Source organism: Cygnus atratus, chromosome 14, assembly GCF_013377495.2.
Source record: "Cygnus atratus isolate AKBS03 ecotype Queensland, Australia chromosome 14, CAtr_DNAZoo_HiC_assembly, whole genome shotgun sequence".
Taxonomy (NCBI): Eukaryota; Metazoa; Chordata; class Aves; order Anseriformes; family Anatidae; genus Cygnus; species Cygnus atratus.
In genome coordinates, this window is record NC_066375.1 from 10,835,136 (window position 1) to 10,859,751 (window position 24,616).

The 24,616-nt window shown below is 53.4% G+C and overlaps 1 protein-coding gene across 1 annotated transcript in view; it reads right to left on the reverse strand.

Moving 5' to 3' along the window:
- The window catches only part of STK10 (serine/threonine kinase 10), a 48,522-nt gene that overhangs the window by 18,019 nt on the left and 5,887 nt on the right, over positions 1-24,616 (reverse strand). Inside the window, exons 2-4 of the mRNA XM_035559825.1 lie at positions 18,599-18,763; positions 3,608-3,656; positions 1,492-1,641 (exon numbers count right to left, since the gene is read on the reverse strand). Of these exons, the coding sequence (XP_035415718.1) occupies positions 1,492-1,641; positions 3,608-3,656; positions 18,599-18,763 (364 nt within the window). The remainder of the gene's footprint in view (positions 1-1,491; positions 1,642-3,607; positions 3,657-18,598; positions 18,764-24,616) is intronic.

A 24,616-nucleotide genomic window follows, 5' to 3' on the forward strand; every position in this document is an offset into this window, starting at 1 on the left:
CTGTAACCCAAACCCCTACGTATTTACGGGGAAGTTGAGACCTTTTCCACAAACAAAAGCAGCTCCATGACAAATTTCTCTCGGCACTACTATTTCATAGCAAAAAGTCTCATTTTACACCAGAAAAACCAAAGCATTGTTACATTCTTTGCCTCCCCTTCAACCCTGTACTGTGTGATGCTGTTCCCTGACTTTGTCCTCCTACAGACAGCTGCTGAAGCCAACCCAACCCATTAAGACCTGAAGGGGGTACTAAGCCCACCCCATGTCGGTTTTCTCTCCATGACATCCCTGGTGACCTTCAGAGGAGCTGCTGTCCATCTGCACCCTGGGCCCAGGGCTTCCCTGACTGTGGGTCCCCGTTGGCTCAACCCAGCAGAGCATTTCGTATGGCAGAGCACAGCCCATGGTCGCAGGAAGGTATCCATCATCCTGGGAGGGCTGTGCTTGGGTTCCTGCTGTACAGGCCACCCCTGAGTCTCCATCGGCACCCACAGACACACCTCATGAACACCCACAGCTGCTTGCACCCCTTGGCAGGCTCTAAAAGGGATTTGCACCTTTCTGATCAGACCCCAAAGACAAAGCTGCCTTCTCAGCCCCCAGCGGCTAGCTGGACACGAGCTGAACTCAGACCTGTAGCGAGTTGGCAAGGCCACCCTTTGGCATAACTCGCCCTGTCACCACCAGACCTGCTCTGGAGATAAGACGAATTCTTCCAGCTCCCGGCCCTGCCAGTTGGCACCCTTCACAGGATGCTCGGCAGGCCAAAACACATAAAAATCAAGTTCAAAACGTGATTAAACAAATTCATGAAAGAAAAAGTCCATCAAGGCTCTGGCTGGGGTTGGGGGGTGTCTCCTCTCTCCCGTGGTTTAGCGCAGAGCCCCTGCACCACGGCGCTGTGCTCAGCTGCGTTTAGGGACATTCATCGCAGTGATTTCCTGATGCCAGCACGTGGGGTACACATGGGCTGGGATCCCCGAGGAGGGAGATACTGATGGCCCCTTTCCCATCTCCTCTCTCGCTGACCTATCTGTGGGGCAGTGTGTTTGATAGCTGACCCCAACTGCCTGCTCGGGACCAGGCAGCAGAGCTTCCACTCTTCCCAACCATTTCCTTCCCAACTGTCTTTAACCCCTGCCAGGTTACAGAAAGCAACATCACATTTCTATTTGCAGCAGCTATTAAGAGAACTCCCCAGTTGAGCACAGCCTGATGGTGGATTCAGCCCCCCATGTAAAAAAAAGTTTTTCCCCATCCTTTCCTGCCCAAGCTCAGCAGACAAGAGGCAGGGCTGTGAAACCCACGCACAGTCCCAGCCCTGCAGAGAGCATCCCTCAATCCCAACCACATTTGGGCACAGCCGATTGCTGAGATACAGTGCCCACAGCAGCCTCCCGTGGCACCTTAGCATGAAATGGCCCCAAAAGCACCACCGTCACTGACGGCCCCTCACCGAGCGAGTGCCCGCACCACCCCTGCGCTCACCCAGCTTGATGTCCCCGTCCTGGGTGAGGAGCACATTGCCCGCCTTCAGGTCCCGGTGGATGATCTTCTTGCTGTGGAGGTAGTGGAGGGCTTCCAGCATCTGGCGGCAAATCACTTGGATCTGGGGCTCGGTCAGGCCCCGGTCCAGCTCTGTTGGGAGAGGAAGGGCAGTTAAATGGGATGGGGATCTGGGCTGGGCTCCACCTGAGCAGCAGCAGGGCATGGGCTACCCAGCAGACCATTTAAAAACTGCTGTCTGTGTGTCAAAGCAGCGGGAGACCAATGCAAATCAGCTCATTAGGGTAATTTATTCTCAAAGCCAGCACTAGCAGCTTGGAGCTGCTGGTTCACAGCTCCCTCCCAGGGATGCGCGGCCAAGCCGCTTGGTCCAGGAGCAGCGGATGACGGGGATGAGAGGCAAGCGAGCCCGTGGGGGGACTGCAGCATGGTGGGGTCCCTGTAAGTTTGGGAAATGGGACCCTGCAGATGAGCTGGGTCCCACCCAGCATGGGGACACGAGGGGATGGTGCTGCACAAAGCAGGGAGCCGAGCTCAGCTGCAGGAGGCAGCAGGGCCAAATCCCAGTGTGTGATCCCCATCCACTGCTCCGAGATGGTTTTCTGGTGGCAGCAGGTACCAGCACACCCAGATCATCCCACTCTGTCCCTCCCTTTTTCTGGAGTTTGCAGGGACACGCGACCACTGGCACAACTGCCCTGCTGAGCTCTGCCTGGCTACCTTCACCACCTGAGACCACTTTCCAAAGCAACTGCTCTGCCACCCAGCAAACCTCCAGGTGGTGAGCATCAGCCAAGCCTTCCTCCCTCCCTCTGCAAGCCCTTGGCTGTGCATACACACCCTGTATGGTGGCCAAACGTACCACCGAGCGTGCCAAAACCAGAACAAACCTCAGCTGACTCCAGCCACCTGAGCTGCATGTCTGGGGTGGGGGCTGATGGATGGACCCAGCGAGTGGTAACCTTCTGGTAACTCAGTTAATGCAGCCCCCAGCTCGTGGTGCCCCTCGGCTGGGAGGTTACAGCACTCAGCCAGGCCTGGCTCACAACTCCCCAAGTGCCCTTCTCCCACCCCACCTCCCAGGTCCTCCAGGAACCGACTGCCATGGCCCCAGGAAAGTGCCGAGGGGATTTTGGTGTCCCATGGGACAGGGCACTCCTGCTCAGGTTTTCCAGGGGGAAGGCACTGCTTCCTTCAGCACTTCAGCACAGGCACTTTTACTTGCAGTGATCTGAACCCATCGTTAAGAAGTTCCCTAAATGAGGCGTGCATTTTAGGGGCTGAATCAAAACCAATAAATTTGGGTCCAGCTTCACTTTTCTTGGAAATAAAGAGAAAGTGAAGCCTTAGGAAATATCTGAGGCCTGAAAGGGAATAACCCCCTGGAGTCATGGCTCTGGCCCAGGGGCTTCCCACAAATGGGAGCTGGGAGTTGTGCTGCCCTCCAAGAGGGAACATCACCTCCCCGTCACCTCCCCACGTCCCCACAGCCCGGGGGTGGCTTTGGGGCACACCCACCCGCTCCCAGTCCCAGCGGTTCTACGTGGAAGGGAGGAGTTAAAAACGGGAAGGTTTCTGGAATTACTGCAAACTGCAGTTTGTTTGGATGCTTGGGCTGTTTCCCCAGATGACCGATACCATACGAAGAAGTCAGCAAGAGGATCCTGAGGGAATCACCACGACGGGTGCCTAGATTCAGAGCCTCAGCCCCAGTGCCCTCCCCCGGGAGCTGTGGGAACAGGATCCCGAGCACCCTCAAGCCAATAAATATTAAAAACCTCCTTCCCCCTTCAGTCAGACTCTCCCTTCTCCCCCAAGCTTTGTGATCTGCTGATCCCAGCAGCATTTAAATCACAAAAGGACAGCAAAAATAGCTCAGGAAACACCCAGGGGATGCCACACCTTGTGCTCCAGGTAAGAAAATATGCAAACTCATGGGAGAGAAACAGTAGCTGGAGAGGCTGAGCTGTCTGCTGCCTTCAGGTTAAACCTGGAAGCATGCCCAAAGCTGGATGCTCGTGGGCATCGCCCCGAGTGCAGAGCGTGTCCCGGGCACAGGGCTGGGAGCAGCAGGGGCAGCACGGAGCGCGGCACTCACCCAGCATGGTGGCATCCACTGCCCCTCCTGGGCAAAACTCGATCATGATCTGCGAAAACAAAGACAGAGGAATACAGTCAGGGCTGGGTGTCACCAGCAAAAGCCCGCAGGGTAGGGACGAGGAAACGAAAGCGTTCGTTTTGCCACTTCCGCGCGTGGCAAAGCTGCCCCTTCACACCGTGCAGACCTCAATGCCTTCCTCGTGCCTCCCCGGGGGCACATACCCAGCACGAGCCATCACCCCAGCCCCGGAGCCTGATCCTGCACAGCACCCAGCTGGGAGAGGCTGCCCGCAGCACCCCGGGGAGCAGAGCACCCCGCAGCCCCAGCGGCGGCACCTGGCCTCACTGCCCTACCTGGAGGCCCGTCCGGAGCAGTTGCCCCCAGCTCCGCTCGCTGCGTTTGTTTACATCTTTTTCGATAGCATTTTGGAGCGAGGGCTGCTCCAGAGATGCGTGGCCTTGCCAACAGGATGAGATAGCTGTCATAGCTGGGAGCTGACGTGGCTGGGAGAAATCAGGCAGGATTTTGTTTGGCAAATAAGAGATGGGGAGGGCTGCTTGGGTCTGGGTTTTGGTTTTTTGTTTTGTTTTTTTTTTTCCCCTCCATTACTCAGTAGTTCATTGCTCTCTTGACTTTGAGCAATTTGAGGGAAAAATATGTCAATAAAGAGGTCAAGTACATTGGCCAGATTGTTGCTGTTTGTCTCCAAGGGACACGAGCAGAGCCCTGCCAGTCTCCCATGTTCGCCTGCCTGTCCCCACTTTTCCCCCGGCTATCAGCACCTCCAAGAGACCACGGCATGAAGCACTCAGGAGCATCAGCTCTTTGCAGGCACCCTTAGGCACTCGGGATGCAGGTCCCAGGGGGCTGAGTCCCTCGGTGTGAGACTTGGGACATGGCCCTGTGTGGGGTGCAGCCCCCCAGTCCTCACATTGCTGATGCACAGGCTTGCCCAGAGCACGCACCCATGTCCCCTGCCTCTGTGCAATTCGGTCGGATCCTTCCTCAGGGACAGCTCAGTGCTGACCCCAGATGGGGTCGCTCAGATAAGCAAAGGAAACAATTCAAACAGCCCGGGGTTAAGAGGGACAAGAGACACTTCACAGCCTAATGCCCCGACAAGCTCTTCTGTTCCTCGTGGCAGCGACTCGGGGCGACATACCGGAGAGGTGAAATGCCAGAGGTCGCCGTGAGGACAAGGACTGAACGCAGCGAAGGAGATGTTTACCAGCACGGCTCCCTGAGCCGAAACTGCCCTTTGAGGGGAGGTCACGTAACTCAGCCCTGCACCAGTGGCTGAGGGAGGAGGTCCAAGCTCCCTCTTTCCCATGGCCTCATCCTGCAGCAACGGGTGAGCCACAGCCCAGTCTTTCGTCCCGCAGTTCCTACATGTGGACACAGGAAATGTATTTTCCTGACGTGGACTGTGGTGGAAGACTTTGATCTGGAGAAGGGGCAGCAGGATCCGGCACTCCCTGCCGGGATGCAGCACACCTCCAAGCGTGCCATGAGAATCGGCCCCGGTCCAGAAGCGAGAGGGGAGGCGATGCCGAGAGGGGAACTGCAGACAGGTTGGGCAGCATTGCACAGGCACTGGTGGAGGAAGCCAAGAAGAACAACCAGAGGCCAGGAGCAGGGAAGCGTTTTGAGCAGCTGGGGGAACAGGCAGATGGAGAGAAGCAAGTAGGAATAGGTTTAAACTATTTGAAAACCAGGAGAACAAATCTGCACTGACTCAGAGCTGAGCACGAGTCTGGCAGGGAGGAAGCCAGCAGAGCCCTCTTGGTAACAGGTGATGTTGTTACCGCACTTTTTCCAGCTTGAGTTTATACCTTGCATCAGCACGTCACTAGCAAAGGCAAGAACTGCCTCCTGCTACTGCCTATGTGCTGGGGTCCCCACCCAAACGCAGCACAGATCTGATCCCCTGTAAGCGCAAGCATCACCTCTCTGCACTGCCTGTCTTGCCTAAAACCTGTCCGTGCAAATTATCCTGCCTCATCACTGAGCCACAGCTGCAGCTTCACTCATCCCACAGAAGCAATCCCTTCCTGCTCCCGCTGGAGCCAGGCTCCTCGGGAATCTCCTACCTGAGGGGGAGTCCCTTGGTTCAAGCAACAGCCTCCCTGAGTTCAACCAGTAGAGGAGGCCTGAGGAGAAGCTCTTCCATGCTACCAGGCTCAGCTCTCGAATCTCAGCAGCCTCAGGAGTCCCAAAACTTCAAGTAACCCAGTCCAAATCAGCTGCTAACACGGCATCTAGGTGACTCGGGTACTTCTGTTGCAAACGCTCAACAGCTTCACAGTTCTTTGTGCATCCCAGCTAATCCTTGGCATTCCCCAAAGCTCCTTCTGCAGATCCTCCCGCTTGTACCTTTACTTATTTTGGGGAAAACAGGGTGCAGACAGCTCAGTGACAGCCCAGCAGGGTGGGTGCTGAGGTCTCCTGCCCCAAGGCACAGGTGCCAGCACAGTGGGAGGGGGCTCTGGACACAGAGGCTGAGCTTCTCCATGGGGAAGGGCTGAGCATGCCAGACCCCACTCTGGATCAGCGTGGGCTGCATTTCATCTCCATTGAGCTTCATTCTGGTTCGCAGTCTGGTGATGAGAATGTTAGGGAAATCAGTACCTCTGAAACAGCATGAGTTTATGCAGGCACAGTGGGCTGCAAGCCAGGCACTGGGAATATGGAAAATATGGGAAATTTAAAAATATGCATTTTCAACAAGGGCAGAGATGCCAAAGAATAATTACGGGTGTGGCTAGATAGTCTGAACATCCAAAAAAGCCTAACGGGCTCGTTTCAACCCAGAAATCCTGATTTAAATAAATCCAACTCCCAAACCTATAGTTCACCCACACAAGCCTTCCTTTCAGGAGCAGGGCCAGTTCAAAAAAACCTTTACCTTCAAACCAGGTAGGGGCACAGGCCTGGTATCAGCAGCATGCAGCCTTCTCCGCATGCAGGCTGGAGGCCTGCCGTGCAGGGAAAAGGCAGGGGAGCAGTCAGGTGGGACCTGACACACAGGGTGGGCACCTTGCTGTGCTGCAAGCACAATATAAAAAAGAGCTGTTGGCAAGAACCTGTGCAGTGAGGAGATGGACCCGAGGGCTGGGGCTACAGGTTAGTGCTTCACTTAGGGCTGTTTTCGTGTTCCTTAATTCATGGGTGGACTGCACCTTTATTTACATGCCTCCAAGGCACAGCTGGATCAGTCCTCCCCAGGGGCAGTGCTGGTCTTGATGCTGCACTTTGCCACTCAGCCCTGTGCCAGCCCGGTGCTCAGCTGCCCTCAGCCTTCTCCCCACGACAGGTGAGACGTGGGGACAGGGCTTGCTGCAGAGCCCCAGCACCACCGCACAGCACACACCTGGCCCCAAATGTGCTCCTGCAGTCTTGTGAGCCACAGACTGGAGACCCATGGGGGTCTCGGCCCTGATGCAGATACCCTAAAAGCAGCTCCTTCCAACTAACGGGAGCTGGGTGTGCAGCCCCATGGCCCAGGAGTTGGCTGAGAGGGGCTGAGCACCAGCTGCAGGGTCTCCAGCGAGCAGCCTGGGGCAAACATCCTGTTTGTAACGACTTCCTCCATGCAAGAAATCCAGGGACTTCCTCAGCCCGCCTGCTGCACCCGCTCCGGAGGGGAAGCAGCAGCAGCACCAGCTCTCCCCCCTGCCTCCGCACCAAATGTATAGGTAAAAATAACACACCAGAAGTGCATTTATAAGCCCAAAGGCGGTTGCAAATGCATAGCACAGGCATGTGCAGATATTATTCATCGTTAGCGCCTGCCACTGAAAAAAAGCAACGCCCGGCTGCCTTTCCACACAGCCAGAGCCCAGCAGAGCTCAGCTCTGAGAGCACGGCCAAGAAACCCGCCTGGTGTGCAGCTCAGCGGGGACACGCGAGCTGCATGCACAGGGTCGGATTTGGACACCCGGTTTGCAGACACAGGAAGGAGCCGGCCCTCCCAAACCTCCGTACCACAGTCCGAGCGCTGGGTCCAGCAATCGTGGTGTTCCCTAGAAGGATAAGCATATGTGTATTTGTATGAAAACACAATGTATTAAATTAAGTGCTCCTAAAGATGCAGGTGTTCAAGGAGCACTCGAGCAAAGGGGCACCGCGTGTTTTGCACAAGCAAGATGCTACTTTGGAGGTCCAACACTGTGGCAGGATCCTCCCTCCAGCCCTCTCCTGGGGCAAGGTGGCAGGGGGACAACAGCTTGGAAAATAAACCCGCTGTGGATGGATCAGAGACCTTTGCAGCTTTGTATCAAAGTGTAAATGGCATCTCCTGCGGAGGCACTGCTGCCCCCCTGGGTAGGACACGGAGCTGGCACGCTCCTCCCAGGACGGGCTCTGCCCTGGGTGTGTCGGAACTCGTGGAACTTTCTATGACATGACAAAGAGTGAGAAAATCTTATCTTGAAGGGTATTTCACCAAACACTGCATGGCTGCCCGGGGTGGGACAGCTGATGTCCCTGAACTTTTACTGAGGTTTGCAGCTGAGGCCCGATTAAGAGGACACACCCTCAGCCAAGCTCCTTACTCATCCAATTGGCATGTCAGAGGGCAGAGGCCCATGAACTGTTCCCTCTGGAACAGTGGACTGGAGAAATGCCTCTTCTAGTCACAGAAAAAAAAAGGAAAAAAAGAAAAAGAAAAAAGAATCAGCTGGGAAAGCTGGGGGCAGCTCATCTCTGGCAGCAGTGGCCTGTGGGCAGCCAGGCTTTTCCCAGCAGCACACCAGGCTGTGCTGGGAGGCCACCAGGTCCCTCTGGGATGGAGGAGCCCTCGGCTGACAGCACATTCACTCCCAATGCACCAGAGGTTCTTGCTGTGGAGTGACTTTTGCAGTTGCACATTGCTTTATTGCTCCAGAGCACTGCAGCCACCTCCCTTCACGCTGTGCCCTGTGCATCAGCAGGCACAGGAGGTTTTCTGTGTCCCCAGGATCCTTCTGCTGTCAGACCCACACTGCAGGGCCCTGACACTACTTCAAAACTGAAGTACTTCAGCAATTTCCTCTGCAATCTGCAGGAAAGGGCTTCATTTGGTTTGTGTAGCTGACTGCCTGCTGCTGGGAAGAAGGCAACATGCAGCACCCTGCACCCCGTGCTGCCACCATCACCCACGTACTCTGGTGGCTCTGCCCTCCTGCACAGCCACCAGCTCTCCTGCCTTGTACTGCTGCAGAAGGATCAGGGGAATAAGAAATGTGTATGTGGCAGAGTAAACTGCTCCGTTTATAGACCGAGTCACTAAAGCAAAATGCCTTTCAGGTTTCCCCATTGCCAGTGATCACACCCTTTCCACCTTCCCTTTTCTCCAGGATGCCGAGTGGGCACAAGGCTCCCATGGCGATGCTGTAGCTCAGTTTTTTTCCATCTCTGCTTTCTCAGGGTTTCCTTGAGTCTGCCCACCCTGCCCTGCCTGCCGGCAGGGATTGGCACGAAGATGGAGCCGACAGGCGTGGGTAACGCCGCGCACCAGACCTCGGCGCGGGCAGCGCCTTCCTGGCATGGCCCACCCGCTTCCAGGAAAAGCAGAAGAAAAGGCAAACAGTGGAGGGTGGGGGCAGAGCGAGTCGGAAGAAATCTTTCACATTCAGCAGAAACACAACAAAAGGGAAACAAAGAGAGAAAGAAAGAAAGAGCCTGAGCAAGTCAGAGGCCCCAGCTGCCTCCAGGCTCTCGTGGTGCAGAGGAGCTGAGCTGCCTGACATAAAGGAAGGGTGAGGAGGAGGGTGCAGAGCAGGTAACAGGGGTTGCCACTGAGAGAACCCCAACGCCCTCGGGTACTGCTCCACTTCTTTCCTCCCAGCACACCCAGGTGGGGGACTCAAATTCCACACTCACACAGGAGGTGTGAGGCTGCACAGCCTGGCTCAGCCCCACAGCCAGCCCCTGCTCGTGGCTGTACCAACAGGCACAGGGGGGGAAAGGATGGAGCAAGACACCCCACGACACAGACTTCTACAAAGCTGCTTTTCAGCCTGCAGCAAGACAGCAGACCCCTCTCCTCTGCGCGGGGACTGCCCAAAAAGGGAAGTCTGTGACCTCCTCCCGCCGCAGCGTAGGCAGTCCCGAGCAGCATCACCTCGGGTAAAAACCGCAAGGCCTGTGCCACCACCCGAGCTGAGCAGAACACTGCCTTGAGCAACTTGCCTCTGCAGCTGCAGAGCTTTTTCCCCCTCGCTGCCAGTCCCTGCTGCTATCCGTGCATCAGGACATGGGCTGGGGACACGCATGGGGTCGGTCCCCCCCGCAGAGCCCCCAGCCCTGCTCCGAGGGGCAGCCGGCCAAGGGCTGCGCTGCAACCACAAAGGCTTCAGCCCCGAAACCCAGCACCGCCCTTCCGCCACCAGCAAGGGTGTCGCAGCCTCCGGCGCCTTCCTCCCCCTTCTCCAACCCTGCTCTGCACAGCAAACACACAGGCGAGCCCTCATCCCACCCTGCTGTGCATGGGGAGCCCACCTGGGGAGCACAGTGCCCCTCTCTGTGAGCCGCCCCAACCCACCAAAAACATTTCCTGGCCTCGGTGCAGGACAGAGCCTCCCTTCAGCACAGCCAGCCCGGGGGTGACCGGCTTTCCCGGAGGCTCCCCACGGAGCCAACCCTGGCACCGTTTCACCCTTGACAAAGGATGACTCTCCTGGCGTTGGAGGTGCCGGGAGAGGGACAGAAGGGACGGAGGAAGCTGTCTAGACCTCCCCGTCTGCGAGGAGGTTCGGGGAGCAGCGGCACATGGGGCACAGGCGAGACAGGCTCTTCCCCAGCCCTGCCGGAGCAGGGGGGAAGCAGAGGGCCCAGACTGTCCCCAGGGCTTTTGGTCTCGACTCAGAGGCAGGGATGGAGCAATCCTGAAAAGCATCCTCCTGCAGCCCTCGGGGCTGTTTCCAGAAGAGCGGAAGGTTTCCTCCTCTGTTCCTTTGACAGTCATTCAGCGGGCTCTGAATTCCAGCTTTCCGAGACATTTTTTTGATAACAAAGTCACCCAGGAGCTTGCTGCAGCTGGCATCCTACACTGCCTCTCAGCCCTGTAACGCACGGCATGGAAAATAAAGGGCAGAGATGCAACAGCTAGCTGCATTCTCAAACCCTGCTCATTACTGCAGCTTTGAGAGGTCTCTGGCAGGATCAGGAGCATCTGGACGGGGACCAAGATCTCCACAGAACATGTGGAGAGGACACCACTGGTCCAGACACCCTGGCAGCAGCAAATACAAGGTGGAGCAAGGAGAACATTGATGGCCATTTGCCCCAAAGTCACTCAGACAAATGACAGATGTGGACCTCAGGAAGGCACAGCTGATCCCATCCCCTAGGCTGGCAGGCTGAGCCTGTCCTCGTGGCCCCAGAGGACCACTTTGGATGACCGCACACCTCCACGTGCTGAGAAAGGAGCTCGAGCTGTGACCAAAACAAACCCCACAGGACAGAGCTGTTCTCCATCGATGGAAAGAACAAAGCGATATATTTAGGCACAGAATCCACATTTAGCGACGGTCAAAGGGCATGTCCTTTACTCTGTCTGGTTGACATCTGACCCAGGTTCTAGCGGTTAACTCTGAAGCTATGCTGCTTTGCAGGCTGGGAGAGGAGATGGGAGCAGTGATTCCAGGCCAGCCTTCCCAAAACGGCTGTGGGAGCGCACACAGCCTGCCTCTCACTGTCACACAGGGGCAGGTGTGGTTTTTGAACATCGTTTGGCCCCATCTACCCTCCCCTTCAAGTCAAGGGTCATGCTGCTCGGTGAAGCTTTATTTACAAGCACACTGAGCACCCATCCCACTATCACAGCCCTGCTCCATCCAAAGCCCAGGGCTCGAGCCTCCACCACACAGCAGAGCGAGGAGGCAGCTGACAGCCCCATGCTCATGCCTTCCTTCTGCCCCTCCTGCCCAAGGCTTTTCACCCAGCACACGCCAAAGGGCTGGAGGTGAACGTAGCACGGCGGGGTTACCTGTGAGCCATCGCTCACCAGCCCCGGACAAACGAGCACCCGCAGAGCCCCCCTTCAGCCACAGCACACGCTGGTTCTGCCATCGAACAATGCAGAAGCCCTCATTGCTACCACAGAGAACAAATGTCAACAGCTTGCCTGACACGGCAAGTATGCTGTAGGTGGAAGTGAAATAATTAGATCTCTGTAAGAGAGTGTTCCCAGCTTGCCAATTTTCCTTATAGACAAGGATACCATTCAGAGACTTTAAATATAATAAACCTTTTTTTTCCCCCCCTCCTTCTTCTGAACAAAATAACTTACAGAGTAAAATATTAAAAATATTTGGAATAAAAAAGGTCTGTCTCTGTAACCAGCGAGGGAAAGATGCAGGGCACAAGGAAACCCATGTCCTGGGGAATTTCGGAACAGCAAAGCGTTATCGAGAGCAAAGCCAGGGAGCACTGCATGCTCCTCTTGAAACACAGAGCTTCCTGGTGATCGCAGGGAGACAGGGGATGAATTCTTTCACGTCTAAATCACTCCAAGATGACCAAATATTTCCTTGAACTAATTCCCCCTGGCTGGCAGAAATATTGCTATTCCTACTGGAATTTTGGCAGAGCAAGTGAGAACCCCTTTTAGGCTAACCACGTGGTTTTGACATCGCAAAGAGCATCCTTCCCCTTGCTAGAACCACACAGAGCTTTTTGTTACTTTTGATAAGGGCGATAACTAATCCCACTGAATTCACTATTCCCAACTTTCCTAACCACTATCCCAGAGGGACGAGGATCCAGGAATAGTGGTGGGCAAGAAACGTGGGCAGCGAGGTGGCAGCTGGACAGCGAGTGCTGCAGGAAGGGTGAAGCGTGCTGCACAAGGGTCTTTATGAGCACTGCCTGTGGGGACGAGGGGCTCATCCAGCAACCCACGCATGAGGCTGAGCAGCTCCCAGCACCATGCCTGGCTGCTCTGCGGAGCAGGGAGTAAGGCCGGTGTTCTCCCTTGCTATAGAATCCAGAAGAACACCAAGGCAATGGCTCTCTGCCCAGGCACGGGGCAAAGCGGGTGGGATCCCCCTTCTCTCACCAGGTTAATCAGTGTTTTGAGGCCACTCAGCTCACATTTATCATTGGACGGGCAGCAAAAAACGCAAAATTGTTTAAAATATAGATAGCTCAGAAGCAAATTTGCTTCTTCAGTGAGACAATTCAGTGACCTCAAGTGCCCCAAGTCCATGCCAGCACCTGAGATAGTCGATGCCTTCCAGGAGGGCAGAGCTAACAGTGAGAGGTAGAGTTTGACCCAGGACAAGCCTCGTGAACAGCCAGCAGTGCCAGCGCCTGGCTGCCTGTCCATGAGGACACCTCACTGAAGGAGGGGCAAAGGACTTGGCAGGTTTTCCACTCTTGCCTGGCCTCTCCCTACACGCAATTTTTCATTCAGCTCATCCTCAGAAGGTGCCTGGATCCATCGCAAAGGATGAGAATATCGCTGCTTAACTGTTCCAGTGAGGGCTTTGAAGCCAATGGAAACCACCCCAGGCCATGAGGTCTGTGGAGTGACATCCCTCCCTCCCAGATGAAAACTTTCAGGCTATATCTGAAGAAAAAAAAAAGAGAAACCAGCCTCTGAAACTGTAGCCTATCACTTGTTCAAGGGCATAGCTGGGCTTCAAGGCACTGCCTCCTATACACAGGTAGCTCATAAATATTCATTTAAATGCAAATGTAGTTCCTTAGCATTTCCCTCGGTAGGCCAGCCCAGTGGGATTGTGGCTCATTGAGGTTCATTTCTAAACAAAGTTTTAAAAAAGCTTTGAAAGAGAATTTGCCTATAGGCTTGTTGTCTGCCACTTTTTTTTCATAAATCTATGGCCTCATGGTTATAACCCTGGACTGGGGTGCAGCACACAGGACTTATTCCCAGGTACCATTTACCTGCTGGGTAAATTTTAGGCAAATTCTTGTCTGTGCCTCAGCTCTCCCTTTTAATAACCGGGATAATGACACTTAGTCTCTTTTATAAAAGCGTTCTGCAGCATATATATGACAAGGGTATGTAATCACAATGCATTATGAGAGCTTCAATAACCTTTTCTTGCAACGTTATCCTCTACAGAGGATGATACACAAAGGCTCCTTTTCTAGTTTGTGTTGTCGTGTTGCTACCTGTAGAAGCGCTCTTGAACTTGGCTTTGCTATGGTAATTCGCCTGCTGCATAAATCATTTCTGGTGCTTGATCAGAATCGCTCCATGGCAATCCCTGCTTCAAGAGAAGGCCCCAGTTCTACCCAGGATCTCCAGAGAATTGCCAGGAGCCCAAAAGCTTTGCTCACATTCACAAGATGGAGCAGATATTGTCGTGCAATGTGCTGCCCAGCTTTACAGCAGCAAGGAGGACAGGAGGCAACTTATAGCTCCACGGCTTTAGGAAAGGCAGCAAAAGACCTAGATAAGGGAGAGGCAGAGATCAGCCTTCCTGCTTTGCAGGCAGGAGGCAGGGAGGGAGGATTTACCCCCAGACACCCACCTGCTGAGTCCCGGCTGCTGAAGACACAGCTCGAGCAGCAACATCTGCACGCATCTTCTCCTTGTCTATCCATCCCCTGCAGAAGTTACAGAGACTGTTTTGCAGCCAAAACTGACATGAATTTAAGTTTCTGTCGCTGTGGAAAAGGAGGAGGAGAAAGGCAAGGCTTGTTCCTGTAAGAGGCTGGCCAGGTACTTAACAAAGCTCCCAGTTATGGCATTGCTTCGTGTTTCTGCGGTGAGGTGCGACCCCGTCAGCACACACACAGCGTCATGGCAGCCACAACGAGCACGACGGCAGAGCTGTGCTCGGGGGGCTGTGCTGCTCTCAAACACCACGCAGGGTTTGGGTCTTGCAAGCTGCAAGCAACTGTCCGAGCACTTTCGGGGAGGAAGCTCGGTACGAAGTTTCAAGAGCGTGAGGCCAAGCAGGAAGGGCCAGTTTGGACTGCAAAGCTCCTGCCAAGTGAAACTGTAAAGGCACACGAACAGCTTTCGGAGCACGCAGGGACAGACGGCTGAAGCCCAGAGCCCTGTTCTGCTACTGCAATCCCGTGCTGGGGTCTGCTGCCTGCACCCAGCCATGTCTCCGGCTGCTTGCCCTGCAAAAACATTCCTGCAAGTAGCAATCATCTCGTTAATAAAAATCTTAAGGAGCCTGACACAGTTATCAGCTTTTTTTGTTTGTTTGTTTTACAGAAAAATTATTTCTACTTAAGAGAATTAAAAGCTGCAGATGCTTTACATAGCCCAGCAGTCTAGTGCATGGGATAATGAACATTTCTTTATGATACAGGATTTTCAAGAATGCCCAAGTCTCCCGTCAACATCCATATCAAAGGGGTGGCAATCCAAAAAGTCCCTGGCTAAACAGGTCAGGGCCTGCCCACAGAAAATGCAAAATGCTTTTGTAAGGAAGGTACAAAGACTAGCTACAAAGCTGGTCTATCTGCAAGCTGTACGAGTTGCATACCCACACAGTGGGCCAGCGAGAAGAAACTCTAAGCTGATTAAATTAACCATCCCCAAAACGCTCTGGCAAGGCAGGGTTACCTGCATGGTACAGTGATTTTTGCTTTGATCTCCAGGAAACATCTGTTTATTCAAAAGTCCATTTGCTATAGCAACCATGGTTTATAGAAAAGGAGTGGGGGGAAGAAAGAATTCCCTAGTGCTTCACTAGCAAAGCTGTACAGCCACTAGAGGAGTCGCGTTAAATACCTAGGGCCAGACGACAGTCTGAGTAATTTCTGCAGCACCCTGCAGACGCGATGCTGGAGCATCCCGACGGGCTGTGCACCAGGGATGCTGCTGTCCTGCTGCTGTGGGTAGGGACACCACAGTGTCCTGGGAGCAGAGATCTCCTGCGGGAGTGCCAGAACTCCTCAGTCCAAACGAGGCTCTCCTCCCCGTCTCTTATCGCTCCTCTGTCTGCAAGAGGAGGCACTCGGAAGCAGCAGTGATACCCAGAAGCAGATCAAAAGGCCCTCCCTTCCTCTGAGGTCTCAGTCTTTTTGTGTTGTTTTGGAAAGAAAAAACAAAGAAACCGTAAATCACAAAAGGGACACGGCACGCGAGGTCTGCTGTTTTTCTTTCCCATGTACTAAATGATATCAGCACCATTGATTCCAAGAGTTCAAAATCCATAACTTAGTCCCATTCCTCAATTGCAAAATAGCTTTAAAAAGTTGCACATATGCTGGGTGAGGGGTATTTGCCTTTGTGTTTCAAAGTCCTACATCACCCTTCACAAAAAAAAAAAAAAAAAGCAAAAATGTGGCCCAGCCACAAGGGCTAAACCAGACTTTTTTTTTTTTTAATAGCTCAAGATTCTCAGCTTTCATTTGGTGCCCCTATTTCCAGCAGCTGGGATTTATGCAAAAGAACATCAAATGCCACAGGGCTTATAATAAAAATAAAAGAAAAATCATGAGAGCTCCCAATACTGCAGTTTTGCAAGCCTCACTGGGCTGTTTTCAACCAGCACAAGGCTGCTTAGCCTCTGCCACAAGCAAAGAGAAGATGAGGGAGGAATGGAACAAGACAGCAACCCCTGGCTGAGGGCACTGCATCTCTGCAAAGGATTTATATGCTAAGGAATTTCATGCTGGATGCTGTCACATCGCCAGTTGTATTTTTGGGGACTCACTGGGGTCCTCCAAGCCCAGCCCATGCTTTTCAGTGGGCTCAGCGTGGTGCAGATCAGGTATGAAAGACAGAGCAATTTGCTGCTTTCATTTCGGTGCTATGTACTTAAAGCTGCTCCAGGACACACCACTTCCCTTTGCACGGAAGGTTTTTGCTCCATTAATATTGCACATCCACTTCTGGCTCCCCACGGGCACCCCGCCTCGCAGAGAGGAGCCCCTGCAGCAGCGGCCACCTCTGAAGGCCAGGTGTCCTCACACATTTTCCTTGTTAGTTCAAGAGCCGGGGAACAGCCAACAGACTGATTTAGCAAGAGCCCCTCTCAGCACCGTCAGCTGTGACCGCTTGTGGCACAGACTAGGCCATAAATTATTCAGAGCCCAAGCACTCCTCCTGCCATCTGGGAGGCAGGGCACGTCTGCTCCCCTTGCGTGGCTGTGCTATGGCTCCTGCCCCTTCCTTGCTTTGAACATCACTTTTCCACGCCAGGCAGCAAGCACAAGCAAACCAGAAAGCATGGCCCTGCTCGAGAAGTGTGCTCCCAGCCCGAGCCACAGGTCCACAAACCCACCTTGCAAATAGTCCATTTGCAAATGGAGAAAACAACTGGTCAAAATGACAGCACAGGCAGAAATTGTGATGGGCTGGGGGAGGCTAGACAAGGAAAGACAGCATTTATGTCCCCTGCAATACTGGTGACTGAGAAGCAGAAGCCTTTAAGGTTCGGGACAACCTGGTAGAGACTAGAAGCCTTCCAGCAGGATAACAGTCTGGCTTATTTACTTCCCTCAGAGCCAGTAAAACACTAGAGCATTAATAAGAACAGCCTGAGCACTGAAATGCAAATGCCACTCAAATAATTAAATAAAGAGGACGATCCTCTCCCCAAAACAATGGATGGGGCTGTAACGCCTGCCCTCACGGGACAGCCTCATACAGGAGGCTCTTGTTCCATTAGCTTCAAAGAGGCAGTTTAATTTTAGTAGGTCGGCGAGCATATGACATTACAAAGCACTTCTCAGACAAAAGCGGAGCAGAGGAGATCTGCAATCCATTTTCCCTTCAGGAAGGAAGGCAAAGCTTCCTATTGCGGGGAGGAGGTGGAAGGGAAAGGGGAGGGGGCTGACATTTCAGCAAGGCCAGCATGCAAAATTCAGGCAGACCAGGAGAAAGCAGGGAGGGAAGAAGCAGTAGAGCAGAGTGGAACATAAGGCAGCCCCATCTCCCACCCAAGCTCGGTATATATTTGCCTTTTTAATTTTGCCAGGATTTATTTTGCTGCAGTTGCAATCTGTCCAAATCCCAAGTCCCCTCCTAGGAAAGATGTTTGCCTTCCACTTCCTTAGAACAGCACATATTTACTTTTGTGCTTTAACGTGCCCATGTCTCAGCATCACGATTAGCAGCCATCCAAATATCAAATCTCCCAACAACTTGCAACCCTTCTCCCTCGCAGCACGAAAATGCACAGAAAGAAGGTCCAAGTGCTGCAGCCCCTCTGAGCAGGATGTCACAGAGAAGTTGTGGGCTTCATCAATACTTTTTTTTTGAAGTCAGAAGGGACACTGATGCATGGTGGCATTGCAAAAGGTGCCTGCTGAATAAGCACACCTCCGGCTCACATACAGGGAGTTACCCCAAGGAGTCAGCAAATGCAATTTAAGGGGATATGCCCTCCAGCCCCCTGCACCCAGCACCTGTCCCGTGGCAGCACACAGGAAAGCATCTTTCACACCAACCTTACTCTGGTGCTGAGGAATTAACAGAAAATGATGGGGTGAAAAAAAGCATACCTGCTGGGCTTGGGGACAATAATGCAGGAACCTGCTGTTCCAGCCCAGCACGACTAGCCCTTGCAGCAGCCCGTGGGGTTGCATTTTGTGTCCCCAAACCTCCGTAGCCAGGGGAATTGAGCTGCAACTGTCCATTGTGCATGACAGTTGCTGAAATAGAACTAAGGCATGAGTCAAAAAGTGGGGTTGCCCTCCCACCAAATCCTTCAAAAACAAGTGGCTGAGTGGGGAAGAAAGGCTCTCATCGGTGCTGCCTTTTCTACCCTCACCAGGTCCAAAAGGAGAAAATCGAACTCTGGTTTTCAACTCACAGTGAAGATCTCTTGAACTTCCCGGGGCTATTTATAACCAGCTTGAATTAGAACATAGTTTGCCTATCAAAGAAAGCGGGGAAAATCCAGGCCCTGTTCAAGCAGCGAGCAGAGCACGGCCTGTGAGTCATTTCTAGCTCACTCCGAGCCTTCGAGCTGCTCCAGAGGTTCTGCTTCACCGTGCATTAGCCATTTCCTCCCTGCCAAGTGAGAAATGTGCAGCCGTACAGGTCACACACCGTGAGTCTCTTACCCAGAGCTTGCCATCCCAGTAAAATGCTCCCAGCAGCTTGACGATGTGCCGGTGATCGCAGGTCGCCAGTATTTCGATCTCCACCATGTAATCCTCCAGTTCATCTTCGCTCTTTGTTTCGATGACTTTGGCAGCTGCTAAGGCACCGGTTTCCTTATTCTTAGCCTGCAAGACAAAACCCATATGAGTACAGAGGCGAGGAGAGCCAGAACACGCAGTACTTGCACAGTTCCTGCTTGGCCAATGCATGCTCAGCACCATCCACAACACAAGCGCAGGAACCTTGCAGATGTCTTGCTATTCCCTCAGCCTGCCCAAAGCTTTGGAAGGAGGACAAATGTCATGCAGGGGCCAAAGCATCCTCCCTCCAGTCTCTAATGTCCACATCGCTTCCCATCATGGAGGGGAAGAGGCCTTTGGACAAGGAGATGGATCCTATTGTTTGGAGCATGAGTAGAGATGGAAGCGAGAAAATCTCGGAATCCAGAGGCCCACATATAATACTGTGGGCAGTATCTCCAAAATCCAACCATATTCACAGTACAGATGTGAACTGTCAACAGCCCTGAGCATCCCTACACTCCCTTCACCAGAACTTTTCTGCAATGTGTGAGGGAAACATAGGGATGTCCTCCTTGGCATGGAAATGCACCAACAAGAAGGGTGCATTTGCCAGGCCTGGTCAGCATTCCTGGTGTTGCATTTCAGCAAGCTGCTCAGATCATGGTAAGAAAAATACTCCACATGTTCTCCCGGTTGCCCCCTCCATTCCTGTAGTCCCTTCAGCCTGCTTATTGCAACCTGCTTCACCAAATAGCTAGAAACCTGCCCAAACCTCTTTCTTCTGCTGCTTGGGAAACCTTTGCTGACTTTCTCTCCCCTTTCCTTACAACAACTCCGTTAGTGACATTGGGTCAGTGACTCTGACCTCGCACCAAGTTGCCTGCAGCTCTGCTTGCAGATGCCTAACACAGAAGGTGCTATTGCTATTGCTGGAGGCACCACGCTGCTGCTCGGGGGCTCTCCACCCAGTGTTGCCCACAACCCTCCCCAAAGCTGTCAGGGCAAATTTGCATTTTTCAATTGGAAATTTGCACAACTTCTGCAAAAAAATTGGAAGTTCGCAGCCAAATGCAAAAAGGTTGTTTGCAAGAGTCAAAGGGCTCCACTATCAGCCGTGTCACGGGCTGGGAGTGGGGGCGAGACAGCAGACATTGACTCAGGAGCTCAGTGCCGTTCCCCGAAGTGCATTGAATCAGCAGGTTGAGAAATCCCCATTAGCTCCCTCACCCCACTCCTCCACCCACACAGAAGAGCCCCCAGGGCAGGATTTCAGTTCCTTGCCCATTTTCCATTCATCATGCCCCCTCTGGGCTGCAGAGCCCCAGCTGGGATCATGACTGCTTCCTGGGGGAGGAAGCCCTGGCAGGGATGCTCGGCTGTAGGAACAGTTGGGACCTTTCTGACTGCTCTGCAGTTTACGTATCTGTGTTTGGAAAACCTAGGCGGGAGCTTACAGTAGGATTAATTCCTAGTGTAAACACCCCGAGCCCCGCTGAGCAGTTTTACAAGGCTTAGGTGAGAGCGGGGCTGTGTACTGCCAAACAGGCTGGGGAGGGGAGGAGGGAACGAGGGAAAAGCCATATAACGGAGGGAGGGAAAATAGGGGAGCCCTGCCTCTCTGCTGGGTTTTGAAGGCTTGCTGAATTCACACTGGTTGGCATGCACAGCTGGGTCTTTACTACAGGGGACAAACCCATTTCCACCTGGGCTTGCTGCCCAAATGCAAGACAGCAGCTCAAGCTGGTTTCAGAACAAAATAGGTTTTTTGTATTTTTTTTTTTTCTTTTCTCAAGTTTGTGTCCTAATAAGTTGCCACCAGCAACCCTGAGGAGGGCAGGCAGGCTGGGGCAAGGTGTAAGGGGAGAAGTGGAGTTCTGGGAAAAAGCGCAGCACTTCCCAAACACCACAAGAAGTGCCCCACCGTGTTTGCTATACACTTAGGGCCTTGGGAGAGAGCCAAGGAGGGGAAGTAAATATTGTGAGAGAAGGTGGGGCTTCCCTCTGAGGTCAGCTATCGCATACGCGGGGTCCGAGCCAGCTCAGCCCTGCCAGGACTCTGGGGCCCTGAAGGCACCTGAAGAACATTGGGGCTGAGAGCCTGGAGCATGTAGGGTGTTCACCCTTATGGGACATGCAGTCCCTGTGGTCCCCGTGGTCTGTGCATCCACTTAACCCACAGCCCCCGTTGGCACAGGGCAGGCAGGCTGCCACCCCGGGGTGTCACCGCCAGTGCCACCAGGAACAGGCGCAGAGCTGCTCCTCATGCATGGCAGGGCTTGTTCTGTGAAGAAGGTGAAGAAACAATCGGTATTGTGAAGGTCTCCTGCCCAAACATGGGTCTCCTCTCCTGTGCTGTGCGTTTCGGAGGCTCTGAACAAAGACCTGGAGGACGCAGCTTTGCACACCCGGCTGCAAGCTGTGGGCAGGGGAGCGATCATGGTCCACGTGCTTGGCGGTGGCAGTCTGATCTTATCCATCGCTACCCCTGTGACTAACGGCGAGTAGCCCAGCAACCCGTGGATATCGCTTCCTTTCTAGATATGAACCCACCAGCACACTGCCTCACATTCAGCCCAAACACAACGCAGGTGAAATCACACTACCAGCAGTCAGACAGCTTGGTCACGCTTGCAGAAATGAGACCATCATCTCTGAGGAGAAGCCGGCTCAGGACATCACAAACTCACGATGCCAGAACATAAGCCTTGGAAATAGCAACAGCAAATTCATGCGGGTTGGGATGCAAGGACGCGGTACAGGCAGGAGCCCTGTGCCTCCCCTGGCCTTGCAGTAATGTCTCTGCTAGAAGTGAGTGCTCTCACGTGCCGTGGGAGCACAATTCCCAGGAGGAACCAAAATGCCTCACGGCCCTGTATGAGAGCAGCAGCTGAAGCAGGAAGGTGACCTGAGACCGTGAGCTGAGCAGCAGAATTTAGAAAACAAATCTCCTCCAGTATGACCCCTTACAGCACAGACAGGAGACTGGTTCCCACGCAGCTGCCACTGAGGGGACCAAGACGCCACCGAGGGGACCAAGACTCCACGAGGCGGCACCGCTGACCCCTGCTGAGCTGCCCACGATCCCACTGAGCCCAAACCCAGCCTTCCTGTCACAGGAACCCCGCAGCACACCGAGGGACAGCTGTCCCCCATGGGGCAGGCAGACAGCTGTGTCACAGCCACCTCGCAGCAGCCAGCCAGCCCCCGGAGCTGGGCCAGATTCATACAGGCAGCGTCAGGTTTTGGCTAAACCTGCCGTGCGGCCTCTGGAACTCACATCTGGCAATTTCCTCCAGCTTCTCTGCTGGTATTTTCCTGCATACGACGTATTACAACAGAGATATTCTTCCAGGAAGGTTTGTTTGGATGCTAAATAGGCCAAATGCTTTTGGTGCCATCCCCACAAGTCAGTTTCAGACATCTGAGGCACGGGATGATGCTTTAGGGCTTAAAGGTCTTTTCTGACTTCTGCTTGTCCTTGTGCAATAGGGTAGAATCTGTCCTGAGGCATCAGCACAAAGCAAAATACAGCCCACTCCAACCCAAAAAAGCCTAGCCAGCAATTTTGCAGGGGTAACTTGCATCTCTGGGTCTGTAAGCAGCTGGCCTGGACCACACTCCTCGCAGCGAGGGGACCCAGTGCCAGGCTCAGGAAAGGCAGCACCCACTGCTCGCTCTCCAAGAGCTGCGGGATGGAAGAACAGAGTTGCCTCTCTACAGCTTCACCTCTACCTTAAGCTTCAGCGAGGGTCAAGCCCCGTTTTGAAGCGATGGAAATGAAGACTTCTCCCATGGTGTTTCCAAGACCATCAGATTTTCTGGTGAAATTTGAGGACAGAAGACAAAGAACCACCCCTAACTGGTGAGGTCCCAAGAACAGAAACTGTTTGATGCTGGTGTGCGACCTATGGCTGGTCAGTCAAACAAACAAACAAACAAACAAAAACACAACTAAACCAACCAACCAAAACAAAAAAAAAAACAAGCATTCACTTCTGTCATTTAATCCTCCGCTGGGCATTTTAATGCCATGGATAATTTGTCCCTGGAGTGCTAATTAGTATAAAAATAGAGCAGACAGCTACCAGCATACTGCCCAGAACGTGATGCTGAACCATAGCTGGGTTCATTGCAGTCTCAGCATTTAAAACCCCAAATGCTTTCAGGGCCAGTGGCAGCCTTTGTGCAAACCAACGCGTGTGCAGAGGTAGGCTGACAGGTCTGTGCAGAGACGGGAACGGGGCACGCATTTCACAAGAGAGCCCACATCAAATAAAAGTTATCCAATAAACCACTTCCAGAAAGCCACGCCAGGAGCCAAGGTTCAGGATAAAAAGGAAGAGGAAGAAAGGATCTTGCTGGAGCCCTCCGGAGAAAGGCAGGTGCTGGGCACGCTGCTGCCAGGCAAAAGGGAGCAGGGAACAAGTAGAATCACTCCTCGAAGGCAGAGGTGCTGCTTACTTCATGGGCTTAAGGGGTAAGAGGTGACAGTTCAGGTGACAAAGCTGTTTGGCCTTTGCCTGTGACTCACCCTCTGAGCTATTGTGAAATCCAGGCTATTTTAAGCCTTTCCAGAATGCGTTACCGGCAGGCAGGATCGTTGCGTCCTTCCTCAGGCAGCCCTGCTGCCAAGGCACAGCACGCTGCTTTGGGAGCCACAAGAAAACCCCACGCGAGCCCTCCTTCACCAGTGACAAAGGGAGCAGCGAGGGCGCTCCAGCTGGTCCCATGGGAGTTTTGTCTGGGCTCGCTTGCCAGCGTGGCTGGTGGCCCAGGGTCTTCCAAGCTTGGGGTGACCCTTTTGAAGCTGCTCTGCGATAACGTGCCACCACGTTTCTGTCCCTTCTCTCCATGCGCTGGGAGCGCTGATGTTTCAGATCTCACCGAGTTGGAGAAGCAAGAGGGAAAAGCCCCATGGTTGCCATGTCTTTGGGGGTTGATAGTTCTGGCTTGATTTTCCATGCAGCGTATTCCTGCTGCATGTCTTTGTATGCAAACAACTGCTCATTTAGATATTTCTCAGGGGTAACGTAATGATTAATTGCCCTCCAATGAACTTTGCCTGAGCTGTCTGCATCAATAAGCACAGGACAGACAGGCTCAAGTCAGTGTTCCTATTATTGTCAAATAATCAATGGGAGCTGAAATTAATTCCATGTCCGACGAGACCCATGGAGCCACTTCAGTTTGTCACAACAACTCTAAGTTATTTTTTTTTCTTTCGGAAATGTTTAGTTTACCCCTGGCACCAGCCAGCAGAGACGAGCGGGTGCAGCAGCGTGGTTGGGGCAGTGGGGCACCTGAGGGTGCTGTGTCCTGCAGCCTGGGCACTTGTGGGAGGCAGAGAAGACCCCGAGCTCACATCAGTCCAGGGAGGGAGGGAGGCAGCATGTCCTGCTGCAGGTGGTGCTGAGCAATCCCAGCCAGACCCAGCCTGGCTCCAGCACGGGCCTCCCAGGAGCTCAGCTCTTTACATTTTGAGCTCACAAGTTATGACTTCAGGTGCAAAACACGTGCTTGGGGAAATTACTCTGAGCCTCATGCCGACGTGATGTGGGAGAGCGCCAGCAGGCTCCCTCATCTGCCAGAGGGACAAACACAGCATGCATGCAACAAGCCCTTCTGCCCCACCTGCACATCACACCACCAAGTTCTATTTGCTGAGCATCCCCAGTAAATAAGCACCCACGCTGAGGTTTGTCTGCAGGCATCAGGCCAGGCTGGGCACCGACCTCGTGGCTGCATCAGCGCTGCTGCCCTGGCAGCTATGGCAATACTTTTGCAAGAGTTAGGGGGAAGTGGAAGTGGCTTGCAAAACACACAGAAAGGCGTTAGCAAAAACGCAGAAACGCCTTCCTCTGGTTTGACGTGCTAGGGGTAATGGAAAAGAAACATTGCCAGCGAGTTTGAGCAATGACCAAGGGCTTCTTTTCTACAGGGGCATGCGAAAAAAGC